We start from the raw sequence: 22480 nt of genomic DNA, 5'->3' as shown, positions 1-22480 counted from the left end.
TAAAAAAATGAAGGTGCTACAGATTAATTAAGTAATCTGCATCTCTTAACTGTCACTAGGGATGTGGTTTTCAGATAAGAATGCTTGTGCAGTTCATAATGGCGTACTTGAATCCAATTAGTGAGTTTCTTTGGAAGAAGCAGGAGTGGTAAAACCTGAATTAAAGTACAGATATTCTCAGTTTTGACTGTTGAAATGGCACAAGATTTCCACTGCAGGTATTTCTAGTAACCTTGAACTATTTTATTTTCCTGTCTAAACATTAGTTAACTTATCCAAGAGGAGTCTAAGCCTATGAAAAAGATTTTGTGTTACTCAAGGAGCAAGATCTGAATCTACAGTAGAATGAACTGGGCCTGGATGGTAAAGTCCTCATCCAGTTCCTCTGTAGGATGAAGAGAGGGGAGTTTATTAGGAATTTATTCTTGTGCGAGGAGAAGACATGAAAGGGGCAGTGCGTAGTAGCAGCAGATAAAGTGGACTAACAAATCTGAATGTAGGTTTACCATCTGCAAATGTATCCAATGCTCTCGTACCTTGTGGGAAGGCAGACTGATGCCAAAAGGCAAATTTTTGTCTTGAAGAAAGAGTGAAGGAGAGGGCTAGAATTGGAAAATGAAGCCTTGTTTATAGAGGGGAAGATGCTACAATTCTCTTCAGCAAGAGGAAAGTAATGGATTCAACAGAATACAATACTTTTGCTGTAGCTTGACTTCATTTTAATCACTTTCAATGATATTTCATTGGATTTGTGTTGTTACTAAATAGATTTATGCTTTTAAAAAAGTGAGGTAAATGAAATGAGGCATTCTAATGTGTATATATTTGCAGGTGGAAATTAGAATAGTTTGATGGAATTGTTTTGTAAATGATTGAACTGTGGCTTTCTTCCATAATTTTGAGCATTTTTGCCTCTGATGTTCTTTGTACTGCAAATTTGGTAGTGCTATGAGTAACCTAAATCAAGTGTCTTAAACTGTGTCCTTTTTTTTTTTTTTTTTTTTTTTTTTTATTCCAGCCCTGATGATATTGGTACCTGTTGGTATATCCTGCTGTCTGGTTCAGTCTTCATTAAAGAATCTATGTTTCTTCCAAGGAGCAGGTATGTCAGCTATGAATGTACTGCATTCTGTATTTTAAACATGAATTATGAGATGTAGAGAATTTTTAGAATTAAAAGGCAATGTCATATGCTTAATGAAACACAGAAGTACATGAGTAAACACACCTTTTCTGCCTTTACTAGCTGTGGTATTTGTTTTATGCCCATAGCTAGAATTGAAAGCCCGTTACTGTGGATAGTGTAAAAACATCCAAAGTGTCATGCAAATGCTGTCAATTTAAAAATAAAACCACCAAAAACCTGACAAATGGAGTGAAGTACAGAGTAGTCTATTCCTGTGAGTAATCAAACTTTAAATCACAGGATGCACTAGAGCTTATGATGTTTTCCTGAGGCTTTACTTACCGTGCACAAATCTTCAGTGCATGTTTTAGCATATGCTTAGATCATGTTACTGCCAGTTTTGCTACTTCAGTTTAAGGTTGTGCTTCATGTAAATGGATTTACAATGAAGAGTGGTATTTTATGTAGAAAAAGTAAGTTTGAGTGTGAGATGCTCAAAACTTACATTGCTACAGTAGAACATTTAATTATTTTGAGCTATGGAGAAAAAAATGCAGATGACTGCAAGGATTTTAGACTAAGGTGGCTGAGCTTGATCATTTTACTGGAAGCAGAGTGGAATCGCTTTAAAAAGCTGGTTTTATGCATATTCATTCAGACTACTATAAAAGGCTCCTTTGAAGTAAATAGCATGTAATACAATTTGTGAAAGGCAGAATGAAAGAATGACCCATCTCTGTACAGTATGATGAGAATGAAAGCACTAGAAACTTCCTTACAGTTTTAAACAGTGGGAAACCACTTCAGAGCCAGTGATGGTTGGCATATGAACAACTAGATGTTCCAATCTGCCTTTCAGTGGGAGAATAATGCTGGTCTTGGGACTTCCATTTGATGATGGTGGTATGTTCTTGGTGTAAGCAAGTGTCTTGCATCTGTAAAAGGACAGGCACTTCTAATAAAATGGTATATTTGATGTGTCATCAAACAGCATGTGCTAAAGGTGCAGAACTGGTTATTGTAAAAAGTAGCACAACAACAGATTATAGGATCCCTGCTGCTGGCAGATGGATGAAAATTGTCCCATATGTCATCCATGAACAGGCAATGCCAGAAAAAAAGCTGGCAGAAAGTGCTACCTTTAGATGCCGGGAGAAGGGATATACATCATCTGAATTAATGTAGGGTGGTTGTATACAGTCTGTGTCAATAATCTTCTGTTCCTTTGAATTACAGCAATGCTTGTGCTTTAGACATTTTTTGACACTTGATGAGAAGTGAGATTTAATGAGATAAACAATATGCTTGAGATTCTTCCTGGAAGAATGACAAGAAATTGTACGTCCTGTGACTCTAAGCAGAGCATTTAAGGGCTGATCACCTGGAGAAATTCAGAAATGACAGCTGGGACAGTGTCTGAGATCTTGGTGAATTCCAAGTGTGGAATTTGGCATTAGAAAAAGTTTCATAGTTGTGGATGGAGTCAAGTAGCTGCCAAAGCTGGTGTCTTGAGAAGCAAATGCAAGAGAGAGAATTTGTTAATTAACAAAGATAACATGAGTCCATGAAAGCAAAATTAAGAAACTTCGATTTAATGGTATAAAAAAGTATTTCTTGAGAGCAAAACCAGAGTCATTCTAGTGAGGGGTTTTGTGCTTAGAAGCTATAGTTATTAAGGGGTGGGTGAAGGCCTTATTTAAATTTAGGACGAGGCTAATGGGGATTTTTACTTTGCAAATGAGTAAGCTGCAGTATCTGGGCCTTAGACTTATCCATTAATAGGAAAGTTGAGAAAAGTGAGAGGGCACGCAAGTTGTTTTTGATTTGGAATACGGGTGGTAATAAGTGAGTTATTTATTTATTTATGTATTTTTAAAGCAAAGACTTGAGAAGAAGACTGAGTTGTTCAGATTTACTTATGCTGCCAGTGAATTGCTCACAAGGAAATAGTAAGCTGCTCAGATATATAGACTGGGTAGAAGAGACTGATTAGCAGCAATACTAAAATAAATTTTGCAGTGCTGTGGAAAAAAAGTGAGTGAGGCCTCCTAAAAAGGTTGCTATCCAGCAAGAACCGATAGGGTGGTATTCTGAAAACTCAAAAGTGGGCAAAAGGCCGTTACTGGATAACTATCTGCTTAAACTGACTATTTACACATACGGGGAGTAATAATTTCAAGAGCCTTTTTGAGCATTGCATAATTTGGGAGTGTTGATGTCTTGTTGCCATTAAGATAAATTTGCTACGCTTTAGCAAATGGAGCATGTTTTGATGCATCATTGACTTCAGGTAATAGGAAGAGATCTAAACATTGCCAGGTAGAGATCATCTAATTTTGATCTTGTTTGGCCAAAACATTGTCATTTGAGTAAAGTTATTGTAAATTCATATTTAGACTACTGTAGTGGATTTTTTTCCAGTTTAATCCATTTTATCTTTGCCCATCTAGAAAGCCACTAGGAAATAATTTTGCAACATGTGAAGCTTGTGAGTAAGAAAGCAGGATGGAGATGAGAAGTCTGTGTAGGAGCAGAAAGCAAGAAGTATATTCTTCTCTCCAAACCCGAGTGACTCAGAAAATTCTCATTTCCCTAACTTTTCTTCTCCCAGAGCTTAGACTAATCCATCCCTCCTATCCTCACACATCTTGCCATCCAAAACTCCTCATTTATTTTTTTCTTGCTTTAAAATTATTCTCTTTTTTGACAGCCTGCTCTATGCACCTGCAATAAATCCCTTTGCATAGGTTATTTGGGCTGCATCCAACCCTCCCAGTGGGACCTCAGGAGCTGCTGGTGCTGCTCAGACTGCAGGCTTCCACTTGCCTGCCCTCCTGGCTTCGTTGAGCTTGGCTTCATTTAATGATGACTCAGCAGCAGTAGCTGGCCAAATTTAAAATAAAATATATGTCGTTGTTGTTGTTGTCCGTCTGTCGCCCCCAGTTTCAAGAGCATTTGCTATTCTTTGTTGGATTTCACTCTTTTAAAACGTATGTCTGTACAAGCCAGGGTAAAAGTAGTACCTAGTTAGGGTAATTCAGATAGCCCCAGTGAATAAATCTGCCTGCAGTCTTGGAGGTGTTTTCTCAGTCCTGCGCTGAATTCCATACTACTCTTAACTTTGTGGCTGTTGGCATGTGACCCTACAAGGAACAGGATGGAGTGCTGTCATCAGCTGAAACACTTGAAACACTAAACTGAAGCCTTAGTGCATTTGACTGCAAATACTCAGCATATTGTTTGCATTCGGGGCTTCTATTAGCTAATTTAGTTGCATTAGTTTCAGATATAGCATCCTCAGACTGGTTGGTGGATAACAACTGGAAATGCTCTTCTGTTGTGTATTCTATGTCAGGTAAACTTTTTTTTTCTTCTTCCAAATCATTGTTTCCATGTCTTTGATATCTAGTGTTAGATACCATTTAAAATTGTTTGGGGAGGGGGAGTGATGGCTCTGCTCGGGAGACAGATAATACATAGTTGGGAAAGAAGAATGTCTTAAAACCCACAACAAACCCACAACCCCAAACTAAACAAAAAAACCCCTAGCTGTCTAAAAGCACAAGAAATGACCACCCCCCTGCTTTCCCAGTCAAACCAGAAATAAATAATAGTATAGCAGTCCAAAAATAAGCAGCTTTGTAAGGTATGGTCAAATAGCTGATAGCTGAAATAGTTTGAAATGAGTGGCATAGCTGCCAATTTTGCCGTGGTTATATAATGTACTGGGTGACTTGTAAAACTACTTATAACTAGCTATTTGACAATGAAATATTGGAATACCTGAAGTTTTAAATCAAGTAACATGCTTTGGAAACTTTAACATTGAAACTATGCCTGTTTTGTGAAAATAGCATGACTATCATTTTATTTTCCTATTGTGATATAGTTTAGCTTGTATTTGTTCGAGTGTCAGGCCATCAGCTAGCAAATAATGTTCATAAGATAAGGCTGGATTTTATTCTGTTAACTTACTATTTGGGCAAAATTTACAATTCAGAGTTTTAAAGAATTTTGACCTGAACAATTAAAGCTGCCATATTCTTTGGTAACGTAAAGTAAAGCTTAATCTTGTTCTCCTATTTAATTTCTGTAAATTACAACAGTGAAATTTATTCTGACAGCTTAATGTGAGGAAGATTCCCCCCCCCCCCCCCCATTTTACTATTTAGTTTTCATACTTATTCCTTTTTTTTTTAACATATCAGGCACATATTATGGTCAAACTAAACATTTCTTAATTTCCCCCATTCCACCACGACCACCAAACTAGCACAAATTAACACCTGGTCCCCTCACCATTTCCCCTGAGCATCTGTGCCCTGAAGCAGTTCACATGGTAGAATGAGGTTTATGTATGAAGTCCAGAAAGTAAATGAGCAGAAAATACAATTCCCTGAAGGTTGTCCTGGCTCTCCTGTGTTTTCACGTGGTCACTGACAGCAGTATTGTGACAGTCCCTCAAAATATCTGTTGGAATGGCCTCCAGCATCCCTAGGTCTGCTCAGTGCTCTCATCACATTTGCTCAGCTGCTCAGACTTCCCGCGTGGTTTTTGTTCCAGGACTTTGCTTGTAGTGTAAATTTTACTGTAGTCTTCCATCTTATTCGACTTAGAGCAGCACTACAAAAATGTCTCCTAGATCTCCCACAGCTAACCTCGTGCTTGCCCATGGCCTCCACAGCTGGAGGATGCAACTAACACTTAGCAGCAACAAAATACAGATTTGCTGGGCAGTTTTTCCTCAGTCCAGTAGACTCTGGTGCTTGTTTTTTTTTCTGCCTTTCTCTAAGAATTCTTCCGAGACTGCCTGGGTGATGGGTGATGTGTGCTGTGCTGTTTAGGCATGCTGCAATGCTGACTTGTCAAGGGTAAACCTGGCTTTGCTCTTGTCTTTAACTACTCGCTCATCTATACTCTTCCCTTGCTGTAGCCTCCTCTTTTCTTTTTTTACTGCCACACCCAAGCAGTTCTCCCCTCACCACTTCATATGGCGATGGAGAGCTGCTCTGCCTTTGGCAAATTCACAAATTTTACATGAAAGCATTTATTTAAGCTTTTTCCTCTAATTAAAAGATTAAATTTTGAAGTTGAGAGAACATCTGTTTTTTCTCTCTTCATAATTAAAAGGGATGTATCTATTTAAATATTGATGATTTAGTCCTCTGGTCTTTCCTATACTAAACCAGCTTAAAAATTCTACTGGAGAGCCATTGAAGAAATTATGGACTTGTTTTGAATGTGTTTAAAGCAATAACAATACTCAATTTGTACAGAAATGATTTGTCCTCATCCAAGTGTGTCCTGATTAACTTAAGAAGGTAATCTCTCCCAGAAGAAAATTTTTTAGGGATTTTGGCAGGTTTTTTTTATTTTGACAGGTAGTGCATATGAGTATAATAGTGTGAGCAGAGCCCTTGGCTATATACATGCATTTATACAGCTTTATGTATCCTGAAACATACTTCCAAATTTTTGTGATGCCTGGGACATGCTGTTTGGTGTGGCTTACATATATCTAACTGATGATCCATTTATATTTTGAATAGAGAACTGTCTTTGATCAATCTTTTCAGTGAATAAAATTATATTGATAGCTTGAATCACAATGATAAAATCCTTCTCTCCGTATATGACCCTAATATCATTTAGTTAAAGTGGCTGTTGCTGGCTGAAACTCGGAACAGAACAAAACTGGTGTTTTAACTGAAAGAGAGTGATCAATATACACAAATATTTAAACCAAAATAAATTTTGAATTTGGCTAAAAAGGGATATTTTTTTTTTTACTTTTTTTTTTTTTTCCCTGTGCAGGAAACTGAGAGTTTTAGAACAGTGGATTTGAGGGAGGCTCAGGGTTGTACTTTTGGGAGCTGCTGGTTTAGTTATTTAAGATGCAGAGGGAGTTGATCAAGAGCTGTGCCAGGCTTATTGAGCTTTTCCCTGTTTCTGAGTTTTGCTTATGGCTGAGGATTTATAGCATCATGATTGAAACATGAAGACTATACATTAGATCTTTGTACAGAAGAATAAATCCCCAGGTTGTGGTTTCAAGTCTATTTAAGAAATTATTTGAAAATGCGTGCTTTGGATTTAGTTTGCCCTCAGAGCTCTTGCTCTTTAATAGAAAATTTTTTTTTTTTCCTTTTTTCTGCTACTTGCTGCTGCTGGGTTTTCCCATGACCTGTTTGTTGCTTTATTATTTCTGTATCCAGCTAGTGGTGTTCTGACGCCATGCTCGTGGCTCTTCAAAAGCTGGTGGGAAGGTGTAGAGTATGGTATTGTTGTGGGCTCACCCCCAGTGCTGTCTTGTCTTCTGTCTGGTTTGAATGCCTTAGTTCAGCATTTCAGTCCATCAACTGAAACTGAAGCATGAAAGGAGCATGACCTTAGGGGTTTAGTCTAGGAAAGACCGAGATCATAAGCTGAAGAAAGGAGTTGGAAGAAGTAGTGGAGATGTCAGTCCATTTATGACCGAGTGTATATCTACCATGAATTACTCACAATGGATTTTAAGTAGACATTTAGAAAGTAATGCTAATTGCTTTGTACCATCTGCATCTACCTAAAAGATGGTGTATGTCCTTTTCAGTGGACGTGTTTACTGTGACCTGCAAGCACGTAATTAGACTATCCCATTGCATGTGACTGGGATTACTTTTTGAGACTCAAACTACTGGAGAAAACAAAAGCTTGCTTACAAGAGGAAGCATTTTGTTGGGAGTGCCTGATCTGGCCCTCTACCTTGAATCTGTTCATCTCCTGGTGGTATCGTGGCCAGCGTTATCAGTGAAGCCTGGAGCTCGCTGATGTGTGGCATTGCCTTCTTCCTTGCAAGGTGCCCGTGGAGCTGGAGCTGCCGCGGGTCTGTCCCTGAACCCAACTCCCTGAGGGCGGGCTGGCTGGCAGGGAGGGTATGCAGAGAGGGTTTCAAGCTCTTTGAGCCTGGCTCCTTCACTTGGACACAGTCACAGTCAACCCTGGCTGTAGCTGAATTAGCCGAGCCATAAATTGACGGGGCCTTGTCTTGTCATGTCACCTGCTGTTACAGCAAAGTTCGTGATGCAGAGCACGTGCTACTTGTACCGGTAACGTCATCTGAAACTGTCCTTATTGTTTGCAGAAATTGGTGTACAGTTTTTTTAAATATGAATACTTAAAATGATTTTTACAGCTAAATGAGTTTGGTATTACATATATTTTGCTTTATCCCACCCGTCTCCTGTTGTGTTGCATAATTTAAGAGTTCATTGAGGTTTGAAATTGGTCGTCTTCCAAGTGTGCTGCCAGTATCTGAGGTGTTGGGAAATAGAAGAGGACACGGTTCCTAAATGATGAGATTGGGTGGTGTCTGGCGTTGTTCCTGTCAAAACAATTATTTCAACGCTACTGGAATTTTGTTCTTGCACAGCTGCTAAAATGTTAAGGGACTTAATCTATTACTCTGGAATCTTTTGAAAATAAAAATAGAAATCTAGCGTAGTGGGCCTAGTGCTACCAGGCTCTCTTCCAAGTTTGTAATGAGGAGATGAGAAGGTAACAACAAAGCAGAAAGTGTCAAATGACCTGAATAACTTTGCAGTGAGCCTGATTATTTTTGATTCCTCTTAAGGTGGGGGAGGTTTTCGGGGATGGAAATGCTTATGGTAGGAGAAAAGCCAACTTCAGAAGATCTCCACAAATGCAAGCCTTGTACTAGTTTCTAGCTGTATGTCCTAGAGCTACAGACTTCTGTCTCTTTCCATATGAAAGACCTGGTGATGGACTTGAGATGGTCTGGATCACCTGCTGATGATCAGGTGCATTGGTGGAATGTTCAAAACAACTTCATACGCTTTCTGTAGGAGAGATACCATTAATTGATGGCGTAGAGCCTGTAGATTCAAGAATCCTTGTTCTGGTCCAGTTTTTCACTGTTTCATATGCAGTAATTGTAAGCTAAGTCAAGATGGCATTTCCTGCCACTGTTGCTACATTGAAAAATAAAAAAAAGTAAGAAAAGCCTACTTCAATTTTTTACGTTGTGCTTTATTCAGGTCAATGGTGTTTATCTTCCCCATTGAAACCACAATTGTGTAAAAATACTAAAAAGTTAAATTTATCTATTTTAATGATAAAGTTATGCTTAGGCATTTGTGATATGGAGCATAGAAACAAAGTATGTAACATTATAAATCGTAACCCCTGCTTTTATGGAGAGTCCCACTTGTGAACTAATTTAAGTTATTTTTGCACTTGCTATATGGAATAAGTATAATCAAAATTTTTCAGTGTGATATGAGTATGGGATATAACCAATGCTAAGGAAAAACAAAATCTGAGGTAGCATGGATAGTAGAGTTTTTCTGTGTAAGCATGAATGTATCTTAATAGCTCAAAGAAAAGGACCTTAAGGAAAAAATTAAAATTAAGCAGAGCGGTTTAACAGACTAGATTCATGGGGGATAATCTTTTAGCAGAAAGAAAGCAGAGGAAAGGAGAAAATCCTTGAAGGTAGCTGATAGAAGAAATACAGTCTTTGACATCTATGAATGATACCAACTCTCACATCCCATTTTTTAAATGTTAGAAAATTGGGTTTAAAATTATGGCTATTTAGTGTTGCAAAATGTGCTGAAATTGTGGTTTGTTGTTTTGTTGTGTTTTTTTTTTTCCCTGGGAATGTTTTAGAATGCTCTCTAGGATGGACGGGAAAAACCATTCCACTGAAAACTTGTTTTTCCTGAAGATATTGACATATTCTCATTGCTGAAAAATTTTGGTGCTGCTTAGTTGGTTTCTAAAGTGTGCTGCAGTGAAAGCTGGCCTTGAAACAGATTGGTTTTTTTATTGCTGACTCTTCTCTTTAGCTTATTTTGTGTCTCGTTGGTTAGAGACACCTTTGTAATCCCAGCATTAGGGTTTCTAATGGAGCATGTCACAATTTGAAGTAATTGAGAACTTCTAATCAATCTTGGAAACTTTGTTCATCTTTGCTTTTGCTTTTATTGCTCTTCCGTACATTATAATTATGTGATATTAATTTAATTTCAGCAGTTCTCACTTATACTGGGATCTTCTTTGTAAAATTTCAGGCTTGATTTTAGTATTAAAAAGCTGCTATCTGAAATGATAATGAATTACTCGCATACAAATGGGGATATGGAAAAAATGGAGAGCTTTTTCTGAGAAGTTAAGGAGGGGTAAATTCTCTATGTAATAAAGTACATGGTTATTTCAAAGTTAAATGTGAGAACTCTTATACCTGGGTATTCACCAGTGCTTACACTGCTAATGAAAGATACTTATCAGAAAAAATCTGTTGCTTTTTCACAATTGATATTGCGGCTGGTGAGGTAACCTGTTCTGCAATCTATTCCTTCTGATTTAAGGTTCCTTCTGATTCAATTTATTAGTATTTAAGGTTTTGAGTTTTAGTACAAACCTGCAAAATACCAGAAAACCCCTCGGTTACTTGGGAACTGCATTCTGAGATTCCTGCAGACAGAAAGAGGAAGACCGTGGTTTTTTTACATGCTGTCAGGGTCTCTGAGCAAGTTTTATAAATGTAATGAACTCAGAAGTTATCTGGTCATTGCTTACCCCAAAATAACAACAAAATGAACTATGTGCAAAAATAGCATAAAGAATACCAATGAGGGAGAAGTATACCCATGTGGAGGGAGGGGACGGGGTGCGCTGCAGAGCGAGGTGACGATGCTGCTCTAGGTATGATACACTGGGGAAAAGACCATTTTCAGCAGGGTGGTGAAGTTTTCACAGCCTAGGGAGCAACATTAACTAGACAGAGAGGTCTATTTTAAATCCTGAAATTGGAGATGATTTATTACTCCTGAACAATTATAGTTAGAAGAAGAATATACAGAGTGGATGATCATGCTCACCAAAATTTGTGTACTCTACAGAAAAGTCAAGAGGTACCTTAAAGTCTATCTTGTGCTTACAAGTGCAAGACTTACAAGTCTTTTTTGATTTTTTTTTTTTTTTAAATATTTATTTATTTATTACGAAAGGTCCAAGAAAATTCTTGAGGGAAGTCCAATATAAATGTGTTATGGGATGGCTGTTCTGGCATTTAGGTTTGGGGTATATGTGGGGAAGAGCCTTTTCTTTGTCTCATGTGGAACTCAGGTGATCTAAACTTCTATAGACTTATCTTTGCTGAAGAGCAGTCTTGCTAAGATAAAATAATGACTTTTACTTACTTACATATTTGTAGGACTGTAGAAAGGTTGAAGGAATCAAAACTATTGTTTTGACCATTAGCATGATTCTGCTACTATAATTCTCCTACAAATAGTGTTTTTAACAAAATGTCATTCCATACTGTAGAAGAGTAAAATATCTGAGAGTTTTCTTTCAGGTTACGCTCAAATTTTTGAATGTTTCTGAAAAATAAATCCAGGGACACTAGGCATAGTATAACATGTAAAGTGAGGGATAATTTATTTTCAAATTATAATCTAAATAGCTAAAATAAAATTATTGCTATTACTTCACTGTTTTATTTTGTTTATTCATTTACAGTTATAGGGCACTTATTACAAAGATATCTTGAATACATCTATAGTGTACTAATAAGATTTATGGAAACTAGTTATTGAGGTCATGTGTTTAGCCCTCCATGTGAATGAATTGGTTGTATTGAATGAGTTAGGCATATAAGTGGGGGTGGAAAACGTCAATATGTATGGTCCTACTTTACTACTAAAAACCTAGATGACATGTCAAGTTATTAATTTTTTGTTGTTGTTTTTAGTTTTTAAAAAAGATGACAGTTTCTAATACCTTAATTATGAAAGTCTGTAGAGGGACTTAAAAAGCTTACTATATATTTTTCGAGGTAAAAAAACCCCGTCTCATTTAGGATCTAACTTCTAAAGGCTTTGTATGCGGTTGGAAAAATACTCCTCTGTATTAATGAATTTCATGAACGCTAATAACCCAAACTGTTCAGACAAGGTCTTGCCTCTTAAGTAATGTTTTCCTACTACTTCTCATTCTTTGAGACCATTATGTAGATCTTGTGATGTCACAGTAATATCCATGGCAACACAGACGTCATTAAGATGAAGCATAAGCAAAGCTGTCTTTATTCAAATCATTTATTAAAATACTTTTTTTTTTTAAAAAAAGGAATAATAATAAAAAAAGTTAGGGGAAAAAAGCCTTCATCTTTGAATGTTTTCCAAGATAAAATAATACAAGAACTTCTAATTTAAAAATAAAATAAGGAAAATTTTCTTTTCCACATAAAGATCTTCTCTGTCAGCTGTTCTGATGAGGTACCTGCCTTCTAGCTTTCCATACTAGAGATGCTGCAAAGTTGAGCTGCTGCAACAAGACAAATTTTGTTATTGCCACTACTACTACTTTCCAGTTTTGTTTATATATTTGTGTATATAGTTTATAAACAGAGATCTTGAATTTCACAGGAAAATGTCATAAATGCATTTCTCTTGTTTAGTGTATATGAAAGGGTCATAAAGAACTGTAAGTCGTATTCTTGTCTGAAATATTCAGGTTCACCTGCTGCTATGAAGGCCCTGAGCTTCTACCGTCATTTGCAGTAAATTTGCAAAAGAATTTGTTACTCTTTACAGCACTTTTTCAGATTGGTTTTTTAACCATTTTTAGCTTAACTTTAGTTTTAAAGTAACATTATAAAAAGCTAAAGTGAAAAGCAACAAATTTGAAACTTTACTTTTTTTTTTTACATAAACTAGTCAAACTCGCTACCATACTCAGCTTTGTAACTAGGTAAAAATCTAAAATTAACCACACTTCTCAAAACAGTAGTCTGTACTAAAAGAAAAACTGTGTGAAGACCACAAGGCATATGTTTCAGGGCTTGACTGAAGGGACTTTCTCTTGAAGCAAACCTCCGATCTAGCTACTTTCAAAGTATTCACTGTGGGTTTTCCAGAACTTCTTTTGAAGTGCTTTCAGTAGTCGGCTATAAATTACCAGATTAATGCAACCTCTGATATGGGTTGTATTTGCATAAGAAATAAAGAAATCCCTATGAGTGTTACGTAGATAAAGTACTATAGTCTGTCATCTCTAAGGATGCTAACTAAACATGTTCAAAATGCTGAAGAAGTTTACTAAAGCTTTCAGCTGGAGTTCAAATTAACTTTCACACATTTTTAGCAGAAATTATTTAAAGCATTAATATACTATTAAATGTGCTTATCCTCTAATTTTAGCGTCCTTCACACGGACTGGTTAGTTGTCAGGCATTCTCTGTCTGGCTTGCCAGGTTCTTCCTGACTTGATCAACACCCTCCTGCTGCAGCACCGGGGTTATTGCCCTTGGCATCGTGATCCCTCTTCCCTCACAGGCAGCGAGTAGTTTGGGCCCCAGGTCAAGCAAGGAGCTGCATTGATGTTTGAGGCTTTTTTTTTTTTTTTTTTTCACTTGTGAAACACCTGCCCCCTCCCCCCCCCCGGTATTATTAAGTGACATGTACTTAGCTGTGCTGTTGCGAGTCCCTTCCCTGACACATGAGCTGTTGTATCTGAGACTGTAAACATCTAAGCTATCATATGACACTGGATAAGTCTAATCATCCTTATCCATGGTATGTAGTGAGCTCATGTCTCCAGGATTTGCAAACAGTGACAGGTCTGCAAATACCTCTTCAACTCATATTCCACTTGCCAGCATCTCAATTTTCCTTTCAACTGAAAAGTATTTCTGTAAAGCAGCTATTTAATCTCGCTTAAAAAAAATTAAAAAAAAAGCTGTAGGTATAGTAACATTGTGAGAATTGAATAAGTTAAAAGAAAAAAAAAAAAGAATCTATCGATTATTTTGATATGCTGTTGACCACCACATTTTAATTAAAAAAAATATTTAACACAAGTCAAAAGCAGCTTGGGCTTCACTTGCATATTTGCTTATTTTTTCTAAGAGACAGGCTCTAATTCAAATGAGAATCGGAGAAGTCAGCCTATATTGTACAGAAGATCAAATTATCTGATAGTGACCCTCTCTCCTTTAGCTGACAAACCCTTGCTTTCGGAGTTTCCTGTGTGCAGCTTTAAGCGTGGGGAAACCTGCTGCTACCTTCCCTCCCCGCATCATCCCCAGCGGAGGGCTGTTCACGTTAGAGCTGCTCTGCATGCATGAAGGGCTCTGTCTTTTTTTCTGAGGGGTCAGAAAATGGCCATGCCAAATTTAGTTTTCGTCAGAACACTCCAGCGTTCCCCTAGGGATGGCTTGTGTGTGTGCGTACACACTTCCAAATTGCGACTTTAGGATTTTTCATCCCTCGCAAGGGCGAGTTGGGTGGAGGAGCAGTCTGGGTTTCACAGCACATTCATGTGGAACCCAGCTAAACCTAGCTTGGTTAGAATGAGCCATTAAGAGGGACTGGTGTTTTCAATTCTAATCTGGATGTACCGAAATGAAACACAGTGGGTTTTGGTAAAAAAAAAAAAAGATACAGGAGGAGGAACTTGACTGAATCCCTTACTATCTGCCGAAGCAGCAGGTAGAAAATAGTCCCTGGTTTTTTTCCATCTAGACATTTACTAAATACTGCTCTATAATACTTAATTCAGGAATTCGGTGTGACTGGTTTGCTTTAGGACTAACGCGTTTTGGTGTTGTTACAAGTTAAATGTTGATTATTACCTCAAGATTGGACTTCGGGGTGTGTCGAAGGCTGGACGTTCTGCTCATGTTTGCTTCTGTATCATCAGAGAATAATTGATGCAGTGATGGAAAGCAGTTGCTGGTCACGGCTGAGGTCACAGCGCTGGTATGAGGAAACAGGCGGGACATGCAGCAAATGACACGTCCGGAGGAACGGTAGCTCCTCTGAGTTTGGGAAGTGGAGGGTGGAGGGAAGATGGGAAACACAGTAGAGAGCACTTGAACGTAAAAAGTAATGGTAGTAATAGCATTTGCAGGGTGGGTGCTACCTAAAAGCAAATGAAGACTCTTTGGTTTACATAACTTCAAATTCTAAACATGATGAATGCAATACCTCTGTATTTCACTTTGGTAGCTTTCCGTGATTCTCCTAAATGTAGATGTCAATTGAGTAAATGTAATTTTTCACAAAAAGAGTTTGGAATTATTGGGTTTATGTAACTTAAGATCTGGTTTTATCATAAACGTGTCGAGAGCTTGAGAAACTGAACTCTACTATGCGTAGCCTTGTGCTTACAGATTTATTCAGGTACGGTCTCGAAGAGAAGAGGACTGGTTTCAGGGAAGGTGAGAGAGGGAAAATATTTACTTTAATCTCCATGTATATTTAGATGTCCTGCACTGGCAAATTACTGCACAGCCGTGATCTTAAGCCCATTGTACTTCCCACATGAAAACTTCAGAACAAAGAAAGGTTTTGAATATTGATTTCTAGAGTTTTGGCATAAACCATTGCAATACTTATGCATTACATGTCTACTTTTAATATATTGTAGACTTTTTTAAAAAGCAAAATTTATATGGAATTTATTTCCTTGCATGAATGTACCATAGAAAATTTTAAGAACTTGAGAAACAAGAAAACGTGTTCCTTTGTATTTTTCCTTGCATTAGAACATGTCTAAATGCAATATGCTTTTTGACTTAGAGGAAATGCTAATTAAATAGACTTTATTCTAAACCAGCGGCTTTGTTCCAAATACAGCATTTATAAATACATAAAACCATAACAGAATTTTGCTGAATGTGCTGTAGAATGTGCACCATACAGATGACCGCATTTTGTGGGGCTTTCTTTGTAGAGACTTACATGTAGTTTTACTAAGACTTGTAATTTATATGTGAATTAATTATTACTTTAAGCTAATGCAAGGTCATGAATATCAAAAGAAATAAAGCTTAAGATTACATTATAGGGGAAAACCTAGTTTTTTGTATGTCCTTTTTGAAAAACAGCTGTCACTAGTGAAATTGGGTTTTGTGAGAGTGATCTCTGATCTTTAAGAAGAGGGAAGAAAAGGGCTTCTTATTGAAAAAACCTTTCCTTGGCGTTCGTTGTCAGTGGAGTTTTCTTCAGATTCTGCATCACTTTTGATGAATACGTTTACATTCCAGTGCTGGGAAATAACTTTCCATTTGGGAGCTGGGCTGAGGTGAAAACAGGAATGTGGAGGCCCCGGGCTGAATGCTGATAGGGAACTGTTCCCTCTGCAGTAGCAGCCGTCTCTGCTGCAAGCTTTGAAAAGAGCGTCTGTGTGCGCGTGTACAAGTATGTCTGGGGACCTGGGGAAATGGATGGGTCACGTCTGGAGAAAACTGTGTTGTCCTCCAGTGTCATGATGATAATAGAAAGGACAGAACGAGTCACCCTCAATACCTGGAAGTTTCTGGCTGTCTCTGTGTGTAAGTGGCAATAAAAACTAATGTGTTGCTTGTAGCTTTAGGTGGTTTATTTAATTGACGTACTTTGTTGTTTTGTTTTATTAGTAAATCTAATAAATTTGAAGGGGAGTAAAGGCAGACAGTGGTCTTAAATTATTCTTATTTTGCTGTTTGTTAGCCACTGACATATTTGCACTAATTGTAGGTTTATAATTGTAAAGGGTTTTTTAATGAGAACTGAAAGAGTAAATTTGGGAAACATGGAAACCCTTAGCTTTCACTTAAAACTAGTCTTCTATTAACTTGCATGTCGTAAATTGCAATACGTCTGTTCTTTAACTGTATTTTGAGTGTAACAAGTTATGAGATAGGTATGTGGTATGGTACATTTAGGGAGAAAGCAACTGTCATCTACAGTCAGTGTAAACTCAATTTTTAGAATGCCTTAGAATGGAAATGAAGTTGTAAATTACTTGTATGGATTAAAATACCTGCTTTTAATACAGATACAGCGAGCAAAAGGGTTTTTTAGTACTAAGAAATTTATTTGGAAATAATGCTTTCGAATAGTCAAGTGGGAAATTAGACTTTTGTCAATTGCTTCAGGGAATAGTATAGTTAGGGAGCAGTTGCTAGGGGACAATATCTAACCTTCTAAGAGTTAATTTTTTTTTTATCATCCATTTTCAGAATTGCTACTGTAGCGTCGATTCCTGCAAATAAAATTGTTTTGTGTATCTTTAAGTTTTTTTAAAAAGTAGATTTATCTCCACATCATGCATTCAGTACTTTTTTGGGGAATAAAAGTAACTCTGATAGAGAAGGACTTGAGAAATGAAATTGCCCCTAGGACAGGTGCTGAGGAGAGCATCTGTGAAATTTAATACTCAAGGAGCCTTAAGTCAGAGCTTACGTGGTAGCAGGGAAAAAAGTGTTGGAAAAGCTGCTGCAAAACAAGGTACTTCGGGGAATTTAGGTGAGGAAGCAATAGCCTAACCAGGCAGAATTCTGGCTATCTAAATTACTGTTACAATCTCTGCATCCCATATTGACAGCCACCATTGCAAAGATAACTTTAAACTCCCTTAGCTTCCTTTGGTGAAATTCTCTCATACATGTCACAGATTTAGAGAAAATAGTTGCAAAGCTGGGATTTTTCTCAGGTGTATCACTGACTTAATAGTTGCAAATGAGCTATTTTTAGGAGTTGAAATTAATAAGGTAGGAAGAAAAGATTTTTCTCTTTATGTATCAAGACAATTTTGATTGAAATTATTAAGGAATGATATGATACAACCAAATGTGAAGTGTATATTATGTGAAATACTCAACTGCATTTTAAAAACAAAAATGTGGTTTGACCTTAAGCTCCATAGCGAAGTCATATATCCACAGGCTTATTTCACATTACTGTAAGGGAAGGAATAAATTTGTCAAATCCAGTCCATTGAAACCTGCTAATAAAGGCTCTTTACATTTTACTTTAGCTAGCTAGTGCTCACGTAGACCATGTATTTTGTGATAAATCTGGGTAGTCAAACTCACTTTCTATGGGAAATCTGGCATCAAAATTTGGAAAGAACAGTGTCTAGCAAAAGTTACTGAATAGAGCTAGTATTATGAAGATAATCTGTCAGCCCTTCCACTGAAACTTTATTTGCCGCTACTGTTTCTGTGCTATACCTAGCATCCCTCAAGCCAGCTTGCATGCCAGCTTGTGGTCCCTTGTATGAAGTTCTTCTCCTGGTATTTTATGAAAGGGTTTACAGCTTGGGCTTTTTGATCAGCTCAGTGAACAGACTTTATTATGTGTTGGGTATTTGCTTCTTTTTATTGCTTACTAATGTTTTAAATAACTTGTTTTCAGTTAAATCTAGTTTGGTGGCTTCCCCTCCCTGGTTACTACAGCCAGAGATTTCAGGTAGAGAAGAGTGTCACCAAAGTCCTTTTTTGTTGGTCTTTGCTTTTTGCTCGTGTGAAACTCTGACAAATTATTTCTGATAAAACTTATTGACTTGGATATCAGTGTTCTGAATTGAAACAATGGGATTGGCGATGCACTAAGATCCCAGTTGTTTCTCAAAGTTGCATGTTAACAGGTATTTGTGTGACTGTGTGTGTAGGTATTGGAGTGTGGTTCTGCAACAGATAGTATGTAATACTGTGATGGATGTTCTACCACAGAGTTGGACACTTCTGAAGTGCCTGGACATAGTAGACAGTCACAAGAATTTCCTAATTTTCACTGGTTACATGAATTCCTCACTAATGATGAATTTTCAGCAGCAGATTGGAAGTCAGGAGTTTTACCTGGCATGGCATATCTGAGAAGAGAAAGGCAACGCTTGAAAGGTCGTTTAACTTTCTTCTGCCTTGATTTACTTGTCTTCTCACTTACAATACTTCACAAAGATTACAGAGTTTGTTTGCAGCCAAGTGCCTTGTGATCTTTGGTCAAAGATAATATATACGTGTGATGTGCTGTCTGCTCTGATAAATTCTGTGCTGTCATAGGAATCTGAGCAGTACAGCAATGATGTGGTTATTTGCTGCGAGAACCAGTGTGGTGCTGGGAACAGAAATCAAGAATTTTCTTTACAGTAATTCAGTGCATGCCTTCTGTCTTAATATGTTGACTACTGTTCCCTTGTGCTGAAGGGTAAAATCCAAACAAGTTACTCAAGAATAGAAAAGCACATCCAAAACACAGATTTTTTTATTATTTTTTTTTTACTGTGTTTGCTAAAGCTTGAAACTTTTGGATGTCAGCAGTGATTAGCAATGGGCAGAAGTTTAAAGTTGATACTTAGAGACAGCAATAGAGGAAGAAGAAACGGTGGAGTGGAAAGGTGTATATGCGTTTTCTGTTGAAATTAGTGCTTGCTGTGAAAATAGGCTGGCAAAAAATACAGCAATGGTGTATTCTAGACCTAAACCAATGGTTACAAAGAGGGGGACAAGGATCTGCAGGAGGAGAGGGAATATTTCTGTGTTTGTTTTCAATCAGAATATTAAATAAATTGACTTGATAATCACCATTTTTGCATTGTTGTTTTTCAATCAATGAGTTGATTTACTTTCTCCTTACCCCTTCCTTCTCTTTTTTAAAGGAAAAACTGTGTGTATGGATCATGTTAATGACCAAGAAAATAAGTTTCTCACTTTTGCAACAGTTTAATGAATCAAGCTAGTGGATTCGTATTCTGGTATCTTTAAGCATAGTTGAAAATGTATAAAATTCAAAATGGCATTGTAGAGTAAAGTACCCTCTGTTTTGTTGCTGGACTATAGGAAGAAGCATGTGTTTTGCCTCTAGGAAAATACGCATTTTGTTGAGAGACTTCTTTACTGAATGTTTCTTTTCAAGAGGCTTAGTATTCTGGAAAACTGTTTCTATTGTAGAAGTCCCATGTACCATTAAATGCGATTATTATTTTGATGAATAAGCACAGCTGGCATTTCTTTTCAATATCTGACTGCCTTCTTTTTGAGCTATAAACGTGCTGTTGTCAAGAGATTAGCCTTTGGGGTAGCGAGTTAAATTGTTCATTTCTACAAATTGCCAGGTGGGACAGGCGAAGAGATATAAACTGGCTAGATATACTTTTCTGAATGGTATAGGAACTTCTTCAGTTTGCTTGTTATGAAATAAACCTTAAAAAAGCTACTTTTCACAGACATCATACCTTAAGTGTGTCACTGTGACTGTGCATTACAGGATTGGTTAAAATTCAGATTTCACAATTTTATTGAGTCTGGTTTGTTTTTTATAAAGTAGCTGTTTCCCTGTGAACTTCAGATAGGAAGGTTTCCTGTGCCTGTTGCACAGTACCGAGTTGAAGAAAGGGAAAGGCTAAATAGTTACTTGGCTTTTGGCAGATTTTAGGGCAGGCTTGTTACAGCAGGCTACAAGAGGGGTCCTGAAGTTCCAGCCATTTTGTCAGCTCTCCTGCCTTCCTCTCTGCGATGGGAAAGGTCTGACGTTGACCTGGCAGGCTTAAATATGAACTACCTGGAGGGGGAAGCACACACCCCAGAACCAAACTTTAGCTGGTCGTCTTTTCTTCCACTCTGATGGCGTATGATTAAGGATTTAACCATAAAGGTCTTGTATTTCACTGAATTATGTACTGGTTCTCTGCACTCCACCTTTACCACTGCATTTTGAGGATACTTTGCAGTTAAGCCTGCAAATACACACATTCATTTAATACAGGCAGAACACTTGAGAAACTGAAACTAAAATAACTTCCTATTTTATCTTCTAGGAAGCAAAATAGTATCATGCTTAATTATTGCACTAAGGTGGGAATGTGTCATGAAAGGCAAAAACCTCTTTTGACCTCATCTGTTCAATTTGGGAATACTCTTAGGTTCAGCATCCTTATTTTGTTAATTTATTTTAAGTAAAAGAGCTAATTGAAGTCGATCAGCCTGTTCATTCTTTCCTTGGTATGCTAGTTAGCTTTCTGCATAGAAATGCAGATAGCTTAGGTAACTTAATACTGTAATGTCAGAAGATACTAGATCAAACTCTGTAATGTAGTTCAGAATCAACCATGCATCTTCAGTAGGCAGCACTTGATTGACGCTTGTTTTAGTGTTAATAGAATTATTTAGCAAATAGTCTTGATAAACTGTGTAAATACAAAATACACAGCTCTTTCGTGTGCTTGGGTATCAGTTACTTGTTGAAGGACATATGTGTGAAACTTGTACTGTGCAGAGGTATGTACGCTTTTTTCTATGCTTTACAGTATCTGGAGAAGATGTAAATATGCTTTTGAATTGTGTTATAGCTCTGATTTTTGTTCTGATTGAAGTATTTTTGATCTTCAGTTTTGGCAAGCGTTCTGCAGGAAGCTTCAGGCGTGGCTGTGAATGCATTGTTTTAGAGCCATCTGAAATGATTGTGGTAAGAATATTTTCATTCAGTTGCTTTCAAATTTTACAGACCAAGTTTGGTAACATTTCAACTTCCAATAAAACTCGAAGTTTTTTGTTTTGCATGTGATCTTTTTATAAATCTAAGATGTCATATGTAAATTTCTTGCCATTCTTTACACACATACTTGCATTGTTTGAATGATGAAGGCATCCTTTATATTGTTGTTACATTTACTTTTGCAGATTTCTTGTAAAACTAAAGTTTTCTCATGCTAGCAGAATAGCAGAACAGTTTGGGGCTTTTTTTCTTTTTTTTAAAAGCTGCTTTATTGTTACAGGTAAGCATAGATGCTTTAGTATTCATCTCAGATTAGCTTAAGTAATGAATGTTTGATTGAATTTAAATTTATTCTCAGCTCTCTGAGGTTTTAAGAAGGAGCTTGAACATTATAAAATTCTACCAACTTTTCTGGGTGAAGGTAGTTTTGTTAGCAGTGTCTGCTGTAGTCCAGTGGCAGAACAGCATCGTCTCTGAGGGTTCTTAGTTGCCACTTCAGGGTGCATCATCTGAACAAATGCACAGTCAGCAGGCTATCTGTTTTTTTTCCCTGTCACTGAGATAGCAATCGGTTCATAATACAGGCATGACAATTATCTAAGCCATATGTAGATGATAGTTCAAATATAGGCTGTGACACTAAACATTTTTTTCCTAAAAAGTGACAGTTTCTTTAAAACTTGCAGAAGCTCAGGAAAATGTGGTATAGCTTAAGTCTTGTAGAAGAGATTAAGTTACTTGTTTAAAGTTGATTGGTAAAAAAAGTAGCTTTTAAACTTACCTTCATGCAACTGTAGGCATGCTTTTGTGGGTTTTAAGCTCTTTGTGATTTCAGGTAAAGATGATTATGTAACGGTAGCTTGTTCTGTCGGATGTTTGAAGATATATCTCCCTCTTCCAATTCTAAATAAGAAAATCATCTTAGGAGGCTAATGCAGTGTAGTAGCAGACACAGAGGCATATGTGAGAAATGCCAATTGCTTTTTTGCTGTCTGTAACTGAAGCTCTCTGTAACTTTACTTGGTAAAGGAACAGCTCCTCAACAGCAGCCCCTTATGCCTCCCCATTTAAACCTGTATTGGCC

General features: G+C 37.2%; 1 protein-coding gene across 2 annotated transcripts in view; it reads left to right on the top strand.

The window, feature by feature from the left end:
• The window catches only part of RAPGEF2 (Rap guanine nucleotide exchange factor 2), a 190112-nt gene that overhangs the window by 73820 nt on the left and 93812 nt on the right, over window positions 1-22480 (top strand). For both annotated transcript variants that reach the window (XM_049833433.1, XM_049833423.1), the window contains exons 4-5: window positions 1019-1102; window positions 21291-21366. In XM_049833433.1, the coding sequence (XP_049689390.1) occupies window positions 1019-1102; window positions 21291-21366 (160 nt within the window). The remainder of the gene's footprint in view (window positions 1-1018; window positions 1103-21290; window positions 21367-22480) is intronic.

The sequence above is a fragment of the Accipiter gentilis genome, chromosome 3, assembly GCF_929443795.1.
Source record: "Accipiter gentilis chromosome 3, bAccGen1.1, whole genome shotgun sequence".
NCBI lineage: Eukaryota > Metazoa > Chordata > Aves > Accipitriformes > Accipitridae > Astur > Astur gentilis.
Note: the sequence above shows the minus strand (reverse complement) of the source record. Positions and strands in the feature narration are given on the sequence as shown.